The 14,552-nt window shown below is 44.4% G+C and overlaps 1 protein-coding gene across 1 annotated transcript in view; it reads right to left on the bottom strand.

The window, feature by feature from the left end:
• Nucleotides 1-5,002: 5,002 nt before the first annotated feature.
• otog (otogelin) overlaps nt 5,003-14,552 on the bottom strand; it is a 51,740-nt gene continuing 42,190 nt past the window's right edge. The window contains exons 46-56 of the mRNA XM_048263687.1: nt 13,770-13,874; nt 12,982-13,083; nt 12,466-12,564; nt 12,332-12,372; nt 12,139-12,214; nt 11,501-11,679; nt 11,133-11,237; nt 10,763-10,882; nt 9,166-9,211; nt 6,918-6,997; nt 5,003-6,790 (exon numbers count right to left, since the gene is read on the bottom strand). Coding sequence (XP_048119644.1) covers nt 6,590-6,790; nt 6,918-6,997; nt 9,166-9,211; nt 10,763-10,882; nt 11,133-11,237; nt 11,501-11,679; nt 12,139-12,214; nt 12,332-12,372; nt 12,466-12,564; nt 12,982-13,083; nt 13,770-13,874 — 1,154 coding nt within the window. The 3' untranslated portion in view covers nt 5,003-6,589. The remainder of the gene's footprint in view (nt 6,791-6,917; nt 6,998-9,165; nt 9,212-10,762; nt 10,883-11,132; nt 11,238-11,500; nt 11,680-12,138; nt 12,215-12,331; nt 12,373-12,465; nt 12,565-12,981; nt 13,084-13,769; nt 13,875-14,552) is intronic.

Raw genomic sequence — 14,552 nt, 5'->3', positions numbered from 1 at the left:
GTATGATATGTCCTGACAATGCCCGGTCCATCTATGCACTGCCCTGTGCATCAGAAACTCGCATGCAGATACAACATGTGCTGAATCTTTGGTATTCCACTGTTGTCCTGGCCGGGGAGGTTTACGCTTCCTCGAGTTCCCCTCTGAGGCGGTCACCCTGATTTGCCACTCCGACCGAGTGACTGACGGGAGGGCAGGAAGGCCGAGCGAGCAGCTGTGTTAACCGCAGGAGCCGTGATCGTGTCACAGCGCTACGCTAAGGTCGGACGTATTTTCGCTTCAGAGGCTGGCCTTAAAATACACGTGTGTGAGTGTGTGTGTGTGTGTGAGATAATGGCCTGGGCCCAGTCAGTGAGTCTGTACATGCATCTGTCTTATTTAGAGTGTGCTCCCCAGAGATGCTGACCTGTAGACCCGTCAGTTAGCGGATTCGGGTTCTGCCCCTTCCTCACATTTTTTAAGCTTGAAGATTTTTTCAGCATAAGGTTATGTGTGTGAATTGAATTGAGTATGTTTGAGTTTGTGTGTGCGCGTGCTCATATTGGAATACTTGTGTGAGTGTGTGTGTGCATATGTGTGTATGTATTTGTGTGTGTGTGTGTGTGTGTGTGTGTGTGTGTGTGTGTGTGTGTGTGTGTGTGTGTGTGTGTGTGTGTGTGCATGTGTACACGCATGAGTGTGTGTGTATCATGTTTTCTGGTAATGTGTAAAAAGCAAGTTTTCTTTTACTCTCTTATCTGATCACTTGAAAGGCTGAAATGGCAAAGCAGAATTTGTCATAATGTTGTACCCCAGTGAACCCCATTCCCCAGGGAACCCCATTCCCTTGTTATCCTGGGCAGATGTTTGCCCTGGGTCTCCCTTTCTGGTGGTCTTGGACATTGATATCATAACCAGTGCAGGAGAGCTTTAATCCATCCTCACACTCTTGGACATAATTGATATCATAACCAGTGCAGGAGAGCTTTAATCCATCCTTACACTCTCCGGTTGCAGGCATATATTAAACAGACCAAGGTAACGGGATACCTGATAATACAGAGCCATAGTCACAATCTGGATTTAAAACTTGTGTGATGTGGACACAGGTCACTTAAAGCCCGCATCCAGCCATATTATTTCTTCATTAGCTTTGGAGAGTAATTCAGAAACATACAGAAAATTTCTCCAGTTCACAGAGCCTCTATCAGTCATCAGCGATGTGAAATACTGGTGTGGTGTTAATAAATCTGAGGATTGAAATGGTCTGACATTTGAAATGGATCCTGAGAGGGAATTATGCTGGAGTGATTGGGGAAATTGGGAGATTAGGAGAAAAGACCGGGCTGAGAGTGTGATGTAGAGGATGGAATGTCAACAGAGGGTTTTGGCATCTGTCTGATGTTTGGGCCAGATTACAAATTTTTATTTGATAGTTATTTCTTTTTTTTAAGTATATTTTTTTGGCCTTTTTATGCCTTTAATGATAGTGACAGTGGAGAGTGACAGGAAGCGAATGGGAGAGAGAGAGTCGGGGTGGGATGCGGAAAGGACCACGGGGCGGGAATCGAACCCGGGTCGCCGGCGTACGGTGCAGGTGCCCCAGCCAGTTGATTGTTATTTCTTAAGTACACAGCTCATCCTAATATATGATTAAGAGGCCTGTTTTGAAAACAGATGGATGATACCACTGTGAAAATTCAGTAGTAGCCTACCCCAGAAATTCCAGTCTTTTTTAGATTTTTTACAATCACATTAATTAATATTTATTGAAGCATTGTTTTGACATAAGTCCCAACTTTCACGTTTTATCTCGCTAATAACTAGTCAGGAGGAGAGTCAGAGAGACTAATAACGTACATGACAAAGACTTAAGTTTAATGTGTCACATGTATTTATATTTGTATATATTTATACAGTATATATATATATATATATATATATATATATATATATATATATATATCTATTATATATAAATATATAAGTCTCTATTTAAGAATGTCAATGTTGATTAATGTTTGGTCCATAAACAAGCTAGACTGAAGACCTTTAACTCATAGCCCATGGGTGTGGTGGTTGCGTTGGGTCCAAAGGGTTCTGGTTGGCTCCGCTGAGTCGCCCACCTTGACCCAGTTGTGCTGACGCGTTACTAAGTGGGGCGACTCCAGTTCCCTGCGTCGCTGTGATAACAGACGCTCATATCTGAGCCAGCAAAGCTATGCGACCTTTCCCTTGCGGTGTCTTCCACACAGAGTGGGGGTGGGCAGCGGGGGTCGCATTTAAACCATCGGCTAAAGCACAAAGTGACGTAGCTTGGAAAAACACTCAATCACAGCCGCAACTATGACGCAGTTGGACAGAGAACTATGTCATGATTCATAGCGCTTCCCTTAGCGGATGATACTGAGCGGCAGAAATGTACGCAATGCAACTACCACCCGGCTGCACTCTCATGAACTCTGATCAGTCCTCTCTGAACTTCTATAGGACACAAAATAAGTACATATGAGAAGATACTGAACTGGAAGGGCAATGATTTGCTATCAGACTGTATCTGCATCTGTGTATCTGATAACCTGACCCAGGAAAAAAACTGTCTGGCCACTAGATGGCACTGATATAAAATTCCTCTTCTGCTGCCAAATGTTTGGCCAAGACTAACGAAAAGTTCATGATGTTTTTAACATACATATTCTGATGTTTACCATTTAATGTATGTTATTCATACATCTAAGTATTGTGTCCTCACTTGTGCAAAAGTCCCTTTTTTACCATAGTTAGTCCATAATGTGCCACTGATGTGAACATACAGTAGGCACTCCTTTCTGAGCGCTGCACAGAGCAGTGGTCGCCATGGCAGGAGGTTTACTAGGGTGGCGTGACACAGAGGCCCAGAGTGTGGCTGCCTGTGTCAACACGCTGAGCCCTCAGAAGCCCCGTGCACCTGTAAGGGTCGGGCTGCGTGGGCCTGCAGCATGGCGGCTAACCGGCGTGTAATCTGGCGCGCTCGGCAGCACACAATGGGCACAGTATCGGTGATAAGTCAGCCCACATCTAGCAGAAGGCTGTGCCCGCGTGCAAGCCACAACTCTGACACGCTCCGCACACTTGGCGGTAATCCATCATTGCTGTACCCTGAGCACGCCAACCTCCTCCTATTTCTCCTCCTCCTTCGCCCCTCCTCCACCACCACCTCCTCCTCAAATGCTGCTGGCAACCACATCCTCCACCACCATCTCCTTCTTCTCATCTGCCACTACTGCTTCCACCTACTCCTCCATGACCTCCTCCTCCACCACCTACTCCTCCATGACCACCACCTCCTTCTCCTCCACCACCATCACCACCACCTCCTCTTTTTCCACCACCAACTCCCCACCACTAACTCATTCTCCTCCTTCGCCTCCACCCCCACCTCCTCCTTTTCCCTCTCCACCACCTCCTCCTGCTCCTCCTCAGTAGCACAGCCAGCAGAGGCACCTTCAGCTAATTCTCTGGGTCCTCCAGCAGTGCAGTGGTGGAAGAGTGTCCTTGCCACTGATCTCTCCACCACAGAGAGGGCAGTCTGTCCTGCCCAGCAGCCCTTGTTGGTGGACATCTTGTTTTCTCATCTGCCTTTGGGGACATTTGTTTTGTGGCTTGACATGTGCAGGACAATTTCTCAGTGTTTCAGGGGAGGACAGCTGCTGCCCACATTACACTGAATCCGTGGCAGAGAGAGCAGTATGGGGATTTCTGTGTCACAATGTGTGTGTGTGTATGTATGTGAATGTGTATGTATGTGAATGTGTGTGTGTATGTATGTGAATGTATGTGAATGTGTGTGTGTGTGTGTGTGTGTGTGTGTGTGTGTGTGTGTGTGTGTGTGTCTTGTGATATATGTGTGTGTGTGAGTGCTTATTATACATGTGTTTGTGCATGTGTATGTGTGTGTGTGTGTGTGTGTGTGTGTGTGTGTGTGTGTGTGTGTGTGTGTGTGTGTGTGTGTGTGTGTGTGTGTGTGTGTGTGTGTGTGTGTGTGTGTGTGTGTGTGTGTGTGTGCTAATGTGTGTATGTGTGGTGTGCATGTGTTCATATGTGCATGTGTCATGTGTGCTGTGGCTACAGGGCCCAGTTAACCCTCTGTGGGCCTCGTGGCTACCAGGGGGAGCTGTTAGTGTGTTAGAGCCACGGTGACTAAACTCGTCTCGAGGATCGAAGGGAATCGACAGGTGGCGTATGAGCATCCTGCACGCTCAAGACTCCTCAATCACTCAAGCCCCTATCGTCGTGTCCAGTCAGTGAGTCAAACAGAGCCTCTGGGGCCTCTAGCTTTATAGTATTACCAGCACGCACACAAGAATGAATGAATCGAATCAGAGCCATTAGCTAATTACACGGAGAATACGATTTCTAGGAAACCATTTGGACCGGAAAGCACGACTCGGTAATAATCTCTTGGAGGAAAAATAATTGTGAATTGTTCTACGGGTACGCTGCGGATTTGATCCGCCACTGGCCCTGTCTACTGTTACATGTGCCGCGTTGAAATGTGATTTTTCAAGTGTGGGTCTCCAGGGAGCTTTCCTCGCTCTCTCTCCACCTTGACATCTGTCCTATTAGTGGTAGGCCACAGAGTCCCTTTCAAAGGTAGATGCAGCAAAGCGTCAGGGGATCAGAAATATTTCAGAACTAGGAGGAGAGGGCCAGGGTAGGCCTGGAGACAGCTGCAGCCTCAGGGTAAACATGAGCACTGCCAGGGCCTTGAAGAGCTGAAGTGTGTGCATGTAAGGTAACAGTGGAAGCCCCTTCAAAAATCAACAAAGAATGAGTTGGTGCAGGAAACATCAAAACAGAGCAATGATTGTTGCAAGTACGAAGATGTTTAAGGTTTTGTGTAAGGTCATTTATTTAATGATAAATTCATATTTTTACTTTATTATTTGTGTTATACGTTATAAGTTAAACGTGTAGGTATATTTGTAAGATATTTGTGAAGAAACTTACAAAATATCACATACAAGCATTAGTATTTTCTAAGGAAATATTTATTGAAATGCAAATATTCATGTAATATGGTACACATATTTTACTATGGGTGTTGCTTTCAAAATTTGTGACAATTACCAAATTCAATGCACATACATATACGCATACACACACAAACATACAAACAAACACACACACACAAATCATGACAAAGCGCTTGTACAGTATGGTGTACATGATGTGAAAGAAATACTGTATTTGTTATGGAAGAGAATTTTTCATTATGGGTGTGAATGTAATGTGATATTAATATTCTTGTCAGCGTATTTTTACAATCTCTGACATTCATTTAAAGTTTGTAAAAAGCTGTGGAGATAAAAGGTTTGAGCCGAAAATAAATGTATGCACGGTTGTAGTTTGAGAATTATTGCTCTATGATGCCAGTAAATAAATAAATAAAGTGCTCAAAATACAGCTTTGATTTGAATTTAACAAAATGTTCCTAATTTGGTTATAAAGCCTCTTAAATCATTAATATACAGTGCATTGAGGTATTATTATAGCTAAGGTTAAAAACATAACATAGTTCATAATATGTCAATGTAGAAATTATTTGAATGGGAACAAAATCCAGTACATTAGTTTATGTACATTTCAAAACAATTGAAGTGTGCTGTTGGATGAGATTAATGTGCTATGATCCTATAAAGCTTCCCTGTCAACCCAGCTAAATTAAATAGAGCTGTTCTGTCCAAATGAATAATTCCACACTGTGCATCGTCATGATCAGGGATCACAATACCTACATCCATTTACAAGTTACCATAGTATGTCAGATGTGGTCTGTTGGTCAAAATTTAGCTCTCCATTTTCATAATGAATATAATATATTATTATTTTATAATAATGTAACATAATGAATGTCCCAGTTTGTTGTACAAATGCCTAGGTTCTTTATCTAACAATGCTGTTTATTTGGCGAGACTTTCCAGATAAGTGCTCTAAGACTAGTTCTTTTCATATTGGTACTGGTGTTGATTATAATATTACAGTTTTTCTTTAGACACACATATACTCCTTACAGAATTCTAAAAATGTGAAGCACCTTCTTTTTTGGCCTCTGCAATAAATGAATAATTAAAATGGTCTTCAAAATTTCTTTTGTGTGTGGATATCCTGGCCTTTTTTCAGACACCACATTTTTGGGGAGAGGAGGTAACCATTAAAATAGGGTTTGCTTTGAATCTAATCAAGGGAAACAAATGTATATCTCAGGCCTGTGGGTCCTGTTTGTGTTGCAACCCCAGTGTGGGCTGAGACCCAGTGTGAGAATCTGCAATTTCAGATACCTGACCTCAACCTAACGTCCAGTCTTACTACCTGTACATTACAGTTTTGAATTTCTGTCAAATAAATACGCCACCATTTCAAAAACAAACCTCAGTGTTAATGTGTCACCAAAAGCAGGCCCTGATGTTCAGACCGGCATGGCATCCCTACTCTGAAGTGTCTCACTTGGCCCTGGCACTAGCTGGTCTGCCCCCCTGTAGTGCCAGCTCTAGGTTGGGATGGCATGGTGTGAGACAGGTGCCCCCTGGCACTGGAAGACCTACTGGGTGGAGGGGGAGTGGTGGCGTACCTACGACCACTGGCAGGAGCAGTCAGTGGGCTCCTGGATGGAGTAGTTGACCCAGGTGGAGTTGCCGCTGCAGTAGAGCTGGACGGTGCGCCGCTGCAGACCCATCTCACGACAGCACTTGCAGAAGCGTGCGTACGTGTTGATGTTGTAGTTGTATATGCTAGCTGAGGGGCACTTCCCGTCACATGACACTATGTTCACCTGCAAGGGGACATCACCAGCAAGCATCAGGGTTATTGAATGACAGCTTGGTGTGGGACATTCACATACCATACTGGAACATATCTCAGGTATGAGGGCTTGAGAGATGTCTGAGTGGATAACATACCGGTCTGTTGCTTCGACAGTCATTCTTTCTGATCGTCATCCTTACAGTTACCTTCTGGCATGACTTGCCATCTTCTTTACCTGAAATGTTATTAAATGGGCAAGAATGTCATTTAAAACAATCACTATTCATCCACTACAACGCTGAGGCACAGGTTAAAGGACAACTCCGGTATTTAGCACTTTGAGTCCCTTTTCTGGTTTGCTTTGGATGAACTAGAGTGATGGACACCGAAATTTTGACGATTGGTCCTGTCTCGACTTTTCTGACTCGTTTTAAATTGCCTTTGACTAGTTGGCATACCTACAGGCATACTCAAACATGTCCTAAAACAACCCTTAACGTTCGTTTTCAAAACTGTGCAACTTACCGAGTGGTTAGTGGTGTTCGTTGATGTTCTAAAACAAGTAGCTTAGCGAAATACAGTTTCTGTCGTGTTTTATTTGGCATTTTGTAAAATCCCATTGATTTCTGTTGGAAGACTCATTGCACGTTGATATTACTGCGCCACCATCTATGCTTCAGGCTCAAATATTGAGCGGAAGTTTGTGAGGTGTCTGAAAAAATAGTTCCACAATAGCAAATAAGACGGCTGGAAATCATACATTGCGCCGATACAGTATATTTGATTTTAATAATCAACAAACATCACTAACCACTCGGTGAGTTGCACAGTTTTGAAAACAAACGTTAAGGGTTGTTTTAGGACATGTTTGAGCATGCCTGTAGGCAGCCACTCTGACTAGTCAAAGGCGATTTAAAACGAGTCAGAAAAGTCGAGACAGGACCAATCGTCAAAATTTCGGTGTCCACCACTCTAGTTCATCCAAAACAAACCAGAAAAGGGACTCAAAGTACTAAATACCAGAATTTTCCTTTAAGTAAACTGTGCATGCCATTACAATGGAGAAAGCCCTCTTATGCATATTACTTTTGTTCATGCTCAAAATGCCTATCATAACTTTTCATCATATCCCACAGCACACCTTTGGTCCAAAGATCAGTGGTATTAAACAAATCTTTCCCCACTTGGCTACAAAGCAATTAATATAATCATGGCAATACTAGTAAATAATATTAAAAACACTTCAGAATAGAGGGCATCGTTGAAGTGGGTGTTTTCCATATTGTTTAATTACAAAATAAGTAATAAAACATCAAATTATGTGCCCTCTGTTCAAAAGTGTGTTTTATACTTAAATGGCAAAATAGATGATCACTATCTACTTAGAAAGAAAATATATCCTACTGGTTTTAATATGATTGTACATTTGTATAATAATTGTAGAAAGGTGTAATTGTTTGGGTAACAAGGCACATGAAGTAGCAAAAAAATGATTTTTTTAGAGAATAAATAAAACCTAAAACATTAAAGCTGATTAAATTAAATTCAAGTATCCGAGTCTGGGTCAGATCCTGTTGTTTGTGTTGTTTGTGCCATATCACCCAATGCATTACAATAGAACCCCCATACCAGACTCTACACAACTAGATGATTGGCTACGATAGTTTCAATCGCACGCTCCAACAAAGACATGCAAGAGCTACACAAATACTCACTACTTGGCCACTACCAACAGTACATTGTTGGCGATCAACAATGCACTGCCCGTACAGAGCAAAATGGGGAAAGACTGAGTCGTATCACAAGAGTCGCTAACAGAGACAAACTAATAAATATGTTGTCTTTTCCAAAGCACGTGTCCTATATTGTTTTCCATTGGTTGGGTGAGATGGAGGGGGGAGTACAGTACATTGTTGGGAATCAACAATGGTGCTGGTGAGCCTGGTTGTCTCATATCTGTCTGGTACCTCTTTCACAGTTTGTGCTAACTGTAGGTTTCAAAGGGCTAACAGGGAATGGAAAGAGGGAAATTCCAGTACCTGGTGGGATTGGTACAGTGCAGTATAGGTTGTCAGTGCCACACATGAGACTAACATGGCTCTGCATTGTTACATTGAGCATTATACATTCAAAGATACAATCACACAATAACATTACCCATGCTGCTGCTTATTAAAAATAATTATGCAAGATCTTTCTCAAGGTATTGCATTTCATCAATAAAATGACCAGGAGGTATGACTGAGAAGGCATGGAGTTGAATGACTATTACAAGTTCATCCTTAGGTGTAGCACTTAATAGAACTACCTAAACAATACAAGTTCATCCTTAGGTGTGGCACTTAAGAGAACTGCCTAAACAATACAAGTTCATCCTGATAAACAGCACTGTATAGTACTCACATGTTCTACAGCATCCATCCATATAACTTACTATGGTACCACCAATCTAGAATAAGAAAGCAAATGTCAAATACTGTTTGAAAGGTAAGATAAAGAGTGCCCATTGATGTCCCCCACAAATAAAAAGGAATGCCACTTGGATATTATATGGATCTATTGAAAGTTTGTAAATGTTCATATTAAAAATAACAAACATGAGCCAACTTATGTTTTCAGAGACATGAATGTGAGTTATTAGTTGTGATAAAGTGCAGGTTACTGCTCTAGCTGCTGGCGTGCTGGGTGTGGTGAGTGTGCTGGGTGTGGTGAGCAAAGATTCTAGAGCGGAGCTCTGTTCTAGAATCTTTGGTGGTGAGTGTGCTGGGTGTGGTGAGTGTGCTGAGTGTGTTGAGTGCACTCCGCTCTACAGGTTACTGCTCTTGCTGCTGGCGTGCTGGGTGTGTTGAGTGTGCTGTAGCTGCTGGCTTGTGGGTGTGGTGAGTGTGGTGGCGTGCGTGGTGTGTGGGTGTGGTGAGTGCACTGGGTGTGGTGGCGTGCGTGGTGTGTGAGTGTGGTGGCGTGCGTGGTGTGTGAGTGTGGTGAGTGCGCTGTGTGTGGGTGTGGTGGCGTGCGTGGTGTGTGGGTGTGGTGAGTGCGCTGGGTGTGGTGAGTGTGGTGAGTGTGGTGGCGTGCGTGGTGTGTGGGTGTGTGTGGTGGCGTGCGTGGTGTGTGGGTGTGGTGGCGTGCGTGGTGTGTGGGTGTGGTGAGTGCGCTGTGTGTGGGTGTGGTGAGTGCGCTGTGTGTGGGTGTGGTGGCGTGCGTGGTGTGTGGGTGTGGTGGCGTGCGTGGTGTGTGGGTGTGGTGAGTGTGGTGGCGTGCGTGGTGTGTGAGTGTGGTGAGTGTGGTGGCGTGCGTGGTGTGTGAGTGTGGTGGCGTGCGTGGTGTGTGTGAGTGTGGTGGGCGTCGTGGTGTGTGAGTGTGGTGAGTGTGGTGGCGTGCGTGGTGTGTGAGTGTGGTGGCGTGCGTGGTGTGTGAGTGTGGTGAGTGTGGTGGCGTGCGTGATGTGTGAGTGTGGTGGCGTGCGTGGTGTGTGGGTGCGGTGGCGTGCGTGGTGTGTGGGTGTGGTGGCGTGCGTGGTGTGTGGGTGTGGTGAGTGTACTGGGTGTGGTGGCGTGCGTGGTGTGTGAGTGTGGTGGCGTGCGTGGTGTGTGAGTGTGGTGGCGTGCGTGGTGTGTGAGTGTGGTGAGTGTGGTGGCGTGCGTGGTGTGTGAGTGTGGTGGCATGCGTGGTGTGTGAGTGTGGTGAGTGTGGTGGCGTGCGTGGTGTGTGAGTGTGGTGGCGTGCGTGGTGTGTGGGTGTGGTGAGTGTGGTGGCGTGCGTGGTGTGTGGGTGTGGTGGCGTGCGTGGTGTGTGGGTGTGGTGAGTGTGGTGGCGTGCGTGGTGTGTGGGTGTGGTGGCGTGCGTGGTGTGTGGTGGTGTGGTGTGGTGGTGGCGTGCGTGGTGTGTGGGTGTGGTGGCGTGCGTGGTGTGTGGGTGTGGTGAGTGCACTGGGTGTGGTGGCGTGTGTGGGTGTGGTGGCGTGCGTGGTGTGTGGGTGTGGTGAGTGCGCTCCTCTCACCTTCATGCACTCGGTCTCATTGAAGGGGGGGCAGCTGTAGGAGTAGGAGATGAGGGTGGGCCCAGACTGGGTCCCTGCACACTCATACCTCATGCAATCGGACACCCACGTCTTCCCTGGCTGGGGTTAGGTGAAATATGCTTCATGGACTGGAATAACATTACACATAACATTAAACATTACAGGACAGTTTTTTTTTATGAACTCAATGGATTAAAAAGCTTTTAGTCTAAGACTAGGCTCGGCTTTCTCATATGAAGTCTAGTCTTAGACTTTGGTGAGGATCTTCTTTGAAGTCCTCTTTTAGTCTAGGACTAGGTTTAACCCATGTGTAGGATGTCCTAATAATACGCATCTCAGAGCAGCCTACCTTATACAGAGTGACGGAGCCATTTTCATTCTTGTAGAGGCAGGAGATGTTCCTACAGACCCCACAGCACGAGGACAGGTCTTTGGGTGGGATGTAGATCTGATTCTGAGAGAACCACAACAAATAACACATCATGAACTAAAAAAACAAGTTATTGTGGATGTCCTGTACCCATTATAATCCATTAATATCCAGACAGTACAAAGTAGTATAGAGTCCTCCATTATAAATTCTGGGTTGTTTTTACAACTTTGCATATGGTGGCAGTGTGCTTTCAGTCATATGTGTGTGTGTGTGTGTGTGTGTGTGTGTGTGTGTGTGTGTGTGTGTGTGTGTGTGTGTGTGTGTGTGTGTGTGTGTTCCCCTACCGGGTAGCACTGAGCAGAGCAGTTAGTGCTGGTGGTCCGTATGAGGTGGTAGCCGGAGAGCGGGTCTAGTGTGTGTGTGCAGTGTGTGGTGGAACACACGCCCTGATCACTGTGCTCCACCAGGGTCTGACCCGGCCGCATCACACCCCTCTCCCCGTTCACACAGACAGCGTCTCGCACTGAGTAATCAAAGCATCACACACACACACACACACACACACACACACACACACACACACACACACACACACACACACACACCATCAGAGTAACATTTACATGAACTTTTACACTGTCACTCAGTGTATGGAGACATAGAGGTGACTGGCTCTACATATAGCTGCAAACCAAATAGAAGCAAGAAGGCAATATTTAATCGATGAATGAATCAATATTTAATCAATATTTAATCAATGAATTAATCAATGAATTAATCAAAATTTTAATTTCAATTTAATATCACTTACAGAACGCCAAAACATTGCACATGTCTCATGGCATTTTACAGAGTGTTAAACAATCAGAGAAGGCCCATGAGTAACAGGTAATCAAAATGTAATCAATGTGTTCAATCTCTGCTTCAGATTCAGACAACAGTACTGGCTTTCAACAAAGTCATAGTCTGATGATTCACTCACCACACTTGTATCTCTTACAACCACACTGGTTAATGGGGTCAAACTGATATGATCTGTCAGGCTGCATGATCTCTCCCTGGACAACAAAAACAAAGCCAACCACAAAGCTATAAATCGCACCGTGACACAAACGTAAATCAGCAGAATTAGAGTCGCCCGCTGGTAAACTGAGTCACACCTGGGTAGTACTTACCAGCGCACATTTCAGACTTGGAAGCTTGTCACATGCACACTCTGTAAAACACACATATCAGATAGATGGTGGTTAAAGAAGACGCACAGCCCGGTGACACAGTGAGAGTGAATGGAAGACAGTGAATGCATTACCACATGTGTGCTGGGGGCAGCAGCGGCCTGGCAGGCTGTCTACAGATACAGCCATACCCAGCGGACAGGAGAATTCTGCACAGCGGAATGGCTCACAAACTGAGAACACATAGTGGAGTGTGATTACCGTACAATAGCAGACTAATTATCAGCTCATGAAATGGATTTCACACTGCATTGGGTAAGTACAGTGTGCCATAAGCATTTCAAGTTTCAAGCATTTGAACAGTTAAGTTGATTTTTAATTGGTAGGCTGTATGTGTAATGCTAACCAGAAGTGCAGAGCAATGAGGTGGCGACAAAATGTTGTACATTAGGGCATTAGGGTGTAGGGGCATGTTGGGTCTAGACAGCATGCAGGGCATTAGGGAGTAGGGGCATGTAGGGTCTAGACAGCATGCAGGGCATTAGGGAGTAGGGGCATGTAGGGTGTAGGGGCAGGTAGGGTCTGCAGAGGAATACAAATCTAGAGTAGAGGGAATCGTGAGGTGGTTATGTCAGTCTGCCTCCCCTTACCACATTGATAGGCCGGGCAGCAGCGATCAGTGCTGTTAGCATCCACCGTCAGCAGCTCCCCCTCTTCACATTTCGGAATAATTTCTGGGCATGTGTCACATACTGACAGTGTTCACACACACACACACACACACACAGAGACATACACAGACACAGACACACAAACACACACGCGCACACACACACACACACACACACACACACACACACACACACACACACACACACACACGCGAGTTACTGTGGTACCAAGACACCTGATAACACCAACACCAAACCTGTGAGAAGGAAGATGTGCGCATGTGGTCTTCCTTGCCAGGCTTCAAACATGCTGTAAAGCTAAATACCATCTCCAGCTACCATCAGGCCATCTCCAGAATGTTGTGAACAGTTTCTTCTCTGTGCACCAGCCTTGAGACATCCTGTTCTGCAGATGTACGCCTGTATATGTATATTTGATGTACGCCTGTACTGTATATTTGTGACTTACTGCAGATGTACACCTGTATATTTGTGACTTACTGCAGATGTACGCCTGTATATTTGTGACTTACTGCAGACGTACGCCTGTATATTTGTGACTTACTGCAGATGTGCGCCTGTACTGTATATCTGTGACTTACTCCAGATGTACGCCTGTATATTTGTGACTTACTGCAGATGTACGCCTGTATATTTGTGACTTACTGCAGATGTACGCCTGTATATTTGTGACTTACTGCAGATGTACGCCTGTACTGTATATCTGTGACTTACTGCAGATGTACACCTGTATATTTCTGACTTACTGCAGATGTATGCCAGGCAGCAGCTCCCATCAGCCTTTGTGGCGATTAGGGTCTGGTCGTCCCGACAGGGTGGCACCTCTGTCTCACACAGCTCAGTGTCACACTCTAAACAGCAGCCAGAGAAATACACGTCATATGCATGAGCTTTAATAGAGAGAAAAATACGTCACATGCATGAGCTTTAATAGAGAGAAAAATACATCATATACATGAGCTTTAATAAATACACGTCATATGCATGAGCTTTAATACTGTAGAGAGAAAAATACGTCATATACATGAGCTTTAATAGTTTACAGAGAAACACACTTTGCAGTCTCTATCCTTTGTTTCATAGACCAGTGGTTCTCAACCTTTTTTCAGTGATGTACCCCCTGTGAAATATTTTTCCAGCCAAGTACCCCCTAACCAGCGCAAAGCATTTTTAGTTGAGAAAAAAATACTTAAAACAGAGCACTGTGCCATCAGTGTCTAATTGATTAAACTTTGGAACTGATAAACACATACAAAATTCAAACATTTGGAAAAAAAATATTTTGAACATTTTAAATTGTAATAATCCATGACTAAATTTATTGCAAATGATTCAAACTAATGTAGTGAAAACAGTGACCAACCATTTAAAACTATAAAATGAACCATTTAAAACTCATATGCAAATATGCAAATATGCAAAACACTCATTTGTAGTGTTCTCTCTTGAATTGTTTTTAAAGTATTTTTGCATGGATTCTACTTTTTAAATATATGTATATTATAAAATCTCACGTACCCCCTAGAGTG

This window comes from Alosa alosa, chromosome 14, assembly GCF_017589495.1.
Source record: "Alosa alosa isolate M-15738 ecotype Scorff River chromosome 14, AALO_Geno_1.1, whole genome shotgun sequence".
NCBI lineage: Eukaryota > Metazoa > Chordata > Actinopteri > Clupeiformes > Clupeidae > Alosa > Alosa alosa.
Note: the sequence above shows the minus strand (reverse complement) of the source record. Positions and strands in the feature narration are given on the sequence as shown.